This window comes from Otolemur garnettii, unplaced genomic scaffold (genome assembly GCF_000181295.1).
Source record: "Otolemur garnettii isolate 467f Iridium unplaced genomic scaffold, OtoGar3 scaffold00057, whole genome shotgun sequence".
Lineage (NCBI taxonomy): Eukaryota > Metazoa > Chordata > Mammalia > Primates > Galagidae > Otolemur > Otolemur garnettii.
This window is the reverse complement of record NW_003852452.1, coordinates 9,680,481-9,683,353: the sequence shown is the minus strand read 5'-3', so window position 1 is coordinate 9,683,353 and position 2,873 is coordinate 9,680,481. Positions and strand designations below refer to the sequence as shown.

The 2,873-nt window shown below is 37.7% G+C and overlaps 1 protein-coding gene across 1 annotated transcript in view; it reads left to right on the top strand.

Annotated features, from left to right (window-relative positions):
* Positions 1-2,873, top strand: part of CAPRIN2 (caprin family member 2) — a 28,926-nt gene that overhangs the window by 6,829 nt on the left and 19,224 nt on the right. The window contains exon 5 of the mRNA XM_023514725.1: positions 2,296-2,418. Coding sequence (XP_023370493.1) covers positions 2,296-2,418 — 123 coding nt within the window. The remainder of the gene's footprint in view (positions 1-2,295; positions 2,419-2,873) is intronic.

The following is a 2,873-nucleotide window of genomic DNA, read 5'->3' as shown; positions in this document are numbered from 1 at the left end:
AAAAAAGAAAAAAAAGTTTCTGTGGTTAAATTTTGGAGTATGAGATTTAGTTTAAAAAAGTTGTTGGGGCTCATTCTGTTAAATAATATTTCAGGAAGATAAGGCTTATAATGAATAATCCGTGGGTACATTGCTATATTCATACTGCCTTTCATTAAATTATAAATTACTTTTTTATGCTATTGATAATGCAAACTTGTTACTCGCTTGGTTGCTGAGAAATGTGAACTTATCCTCCCAGTGGTCTTCAGTTCTAGGTAGCAGTTTTCTTTGCACTTCTGTGTCATTTTAGCCCAAGGCTTTCTTTTCCTCTTGTTTCAATATAGGTAGGGGGATACACGTGCGGTTTTGTTACATCGGACGTATAGGGTAGTGGTAAGAGGTCCTGCCTTTTGGTGTACCCACCGCCTGGGTAGCGTGCATGGTACCTAATAGGTAGTTTTTCATCCTTCATCCCCCTCCTTGCTTTGGAGTCTCTAGTGTCTGTTCTTCTGCTCTGTACAGACGTGAGTCCGCATAGCTTAGCTCCCGCTCTTGAGAACGTTTAGTCTTTGGTTTTCTATCCCAAGTTCCTTCACTCGAGATAATGGCCTCCAGTTCCATCCAAGTTGCTGCAAAAGGCATTATTTCATTTTTTGAAGGTGCAGCCACAGGCTTTCTGATAAATCTTTGGTCCTGTGATAGTGTAAACATTTTTGCTTAGGGAAAGCAAAGCATTGCATTTTATAAGTAACCCAGCTCAATTCTATCTTTTGGGAAGAGAATTCTAGATTTATTTTTCTTTTGCTTTTCTTTCTCCTTCTTTGCAAGAAGTAATGTTAATTTTAGCTTCTTCTTGACCCTACAGAGATTGATGACCTTGTTTCTTTCTTTTTTTTGTTTGTTTATTTGCCAGAGTCTCACTGTGTCGCCCTGGTAGAATGCTGTGGCCGTCACAGCTCACAGCAACCTCAAACTCTTGGGTTTAACCGATTCTCTTGCCTCAGCCCCCTGAGTAGCTGGGACTACAGATGACCGCCTCAATGCCCGGCTATTTTTTGTTGCAGTTGTCATTGTTGTTTAGCAGGCCTTGGCTGAGCTTAACCCCACCAACCTTGGTGTATGTGGCTGACACTGAGCCCGATGGCCTTTTTTCTTTAACCAACTAGCACACAACAATAGTTGTAATGTTATAACTATTTTGAGAAACTTATATTAAAAAAAAAAACCAATCTAATACCTCATTAAAGCTATTTTTAAAAACCTGGTTTAAAATTTACTAGGTATAGCGATGCTGTTCCTTTAGCATACCAGAATATTGATGATACAGTGTTTGACCAGGACTTAAAATCAGGGTTGCTTAGTTGGAAAAGTCGAAACTCACATTTAATTTGTTTTCATGGCACAGACAGCATTATACTGAAGTTGTAGGGTTTTTCAGTGACTGAGAGGACACTTGTCTGGATAGTACAGTATTTGTCTCTCTTTCTTACAGTCTCAGCTGTCTGAAACATGACTATAGTAAAGGCAAAGTAGGAGTTCAAAGCCAAAGGACTAGATAACACAAAAGTCATCACTGATGCTCAAACTTGTCTCCTAAAAGTGCCCCTTATGTATGCATTTAGGGTCTGTTAACTCTTATTTCATCTGGTGCTCTTGACGGTTAATCTTTACTCTATGATTTCTCAGTGAGTTAGGAGGTGGGGAAGAGTTGCTGGTAGAGACAGGTGTGCAGGCAACTGTAAACTGTAAATTAGGTCTAATTCTGGATGTGCAGCCATTTTAAACAGTTTGGCATGGGAGCTAACCGTTTTATAAACATGTGGCTCCCCAAAGTCTACTTACTTTTTTAACAAAATATAAGGGTGGTATGTGTATGTATTCTTACATCTTGATCTCTGACATCAGATACATCTTTAAAATGGGATGTGTATTGAATGTGATTAGTAATAATGGAAAAAAATAAATCCTTAATGTTTCTCGTGGTTATAGCATCTTATCATAGAGGACATACGGTAACTGGTGTCTATAACTGCAAACACTCTTAGAACTAGGAAGTTTTGTTATTCTGGGTCTTTAAAAAGAGAACCTTTTAGGGTTTAGATTTCCATTAAAGTTGTGAAGAAGGAAAAACTGAAATTTGCTGAAAGTATTTAGAACATGTGCTTATGTGGAAATCCTTCCACTGTGATAGATCTGATAAAGCAGCATTGCTGTTTGTTTTGATTTCCTTATGATGTAGTGATAAGTTGAGTTTTTGGCATTAGGTTATTGAATTTGAATTTTACTCTTATACATTATGGCTTTATCTTGTAGGTGCCTAAGCCTACGCATCAACCTGTAGGTTCTTCCTCTACCCTTCCGAAGGATCCAGTATTGAGGAAGGAAAAACTGCAGGATCTGATGACCCAGATTCAAGGAACTTGTAACTTTATGCAAGTATGAGTCGTTTTAAAAAAAGAATTTTAAATGATGCTCATGGAGCTCCCAACTTCTGATCTGAAGCATTACCGTGAAATTGTTGTTAAGAACAGAATAAATTCTGGTGTCTAGAATGAGTAGGAATTCTGGCTTTGCTGCCTCCCAGCTCTGAGGTTTTATATTATTTAACTCTGCCTCATTTTCTTTATTTGAAAAATGAGGATAATAGTTCCTACTTGCTAAGTTTGTTGTGAATAAAAAAATGAATTAAGCACGTAAAAAGCTCAGCTTGGTCAAGAATTATTACTGTAATAGATCATCATAGTTTCCACTTGGACTGTGAACAACTACTGTATGCTTTTTACTTTGCTAGGTACCAATGTGTATAGACAATAGACGTTCTTTTTCTTTATGAAATTTATAGTGCAGGCTTGGTACCTGTGGCTCAAATTCCTAAGGCACCAGACACATAC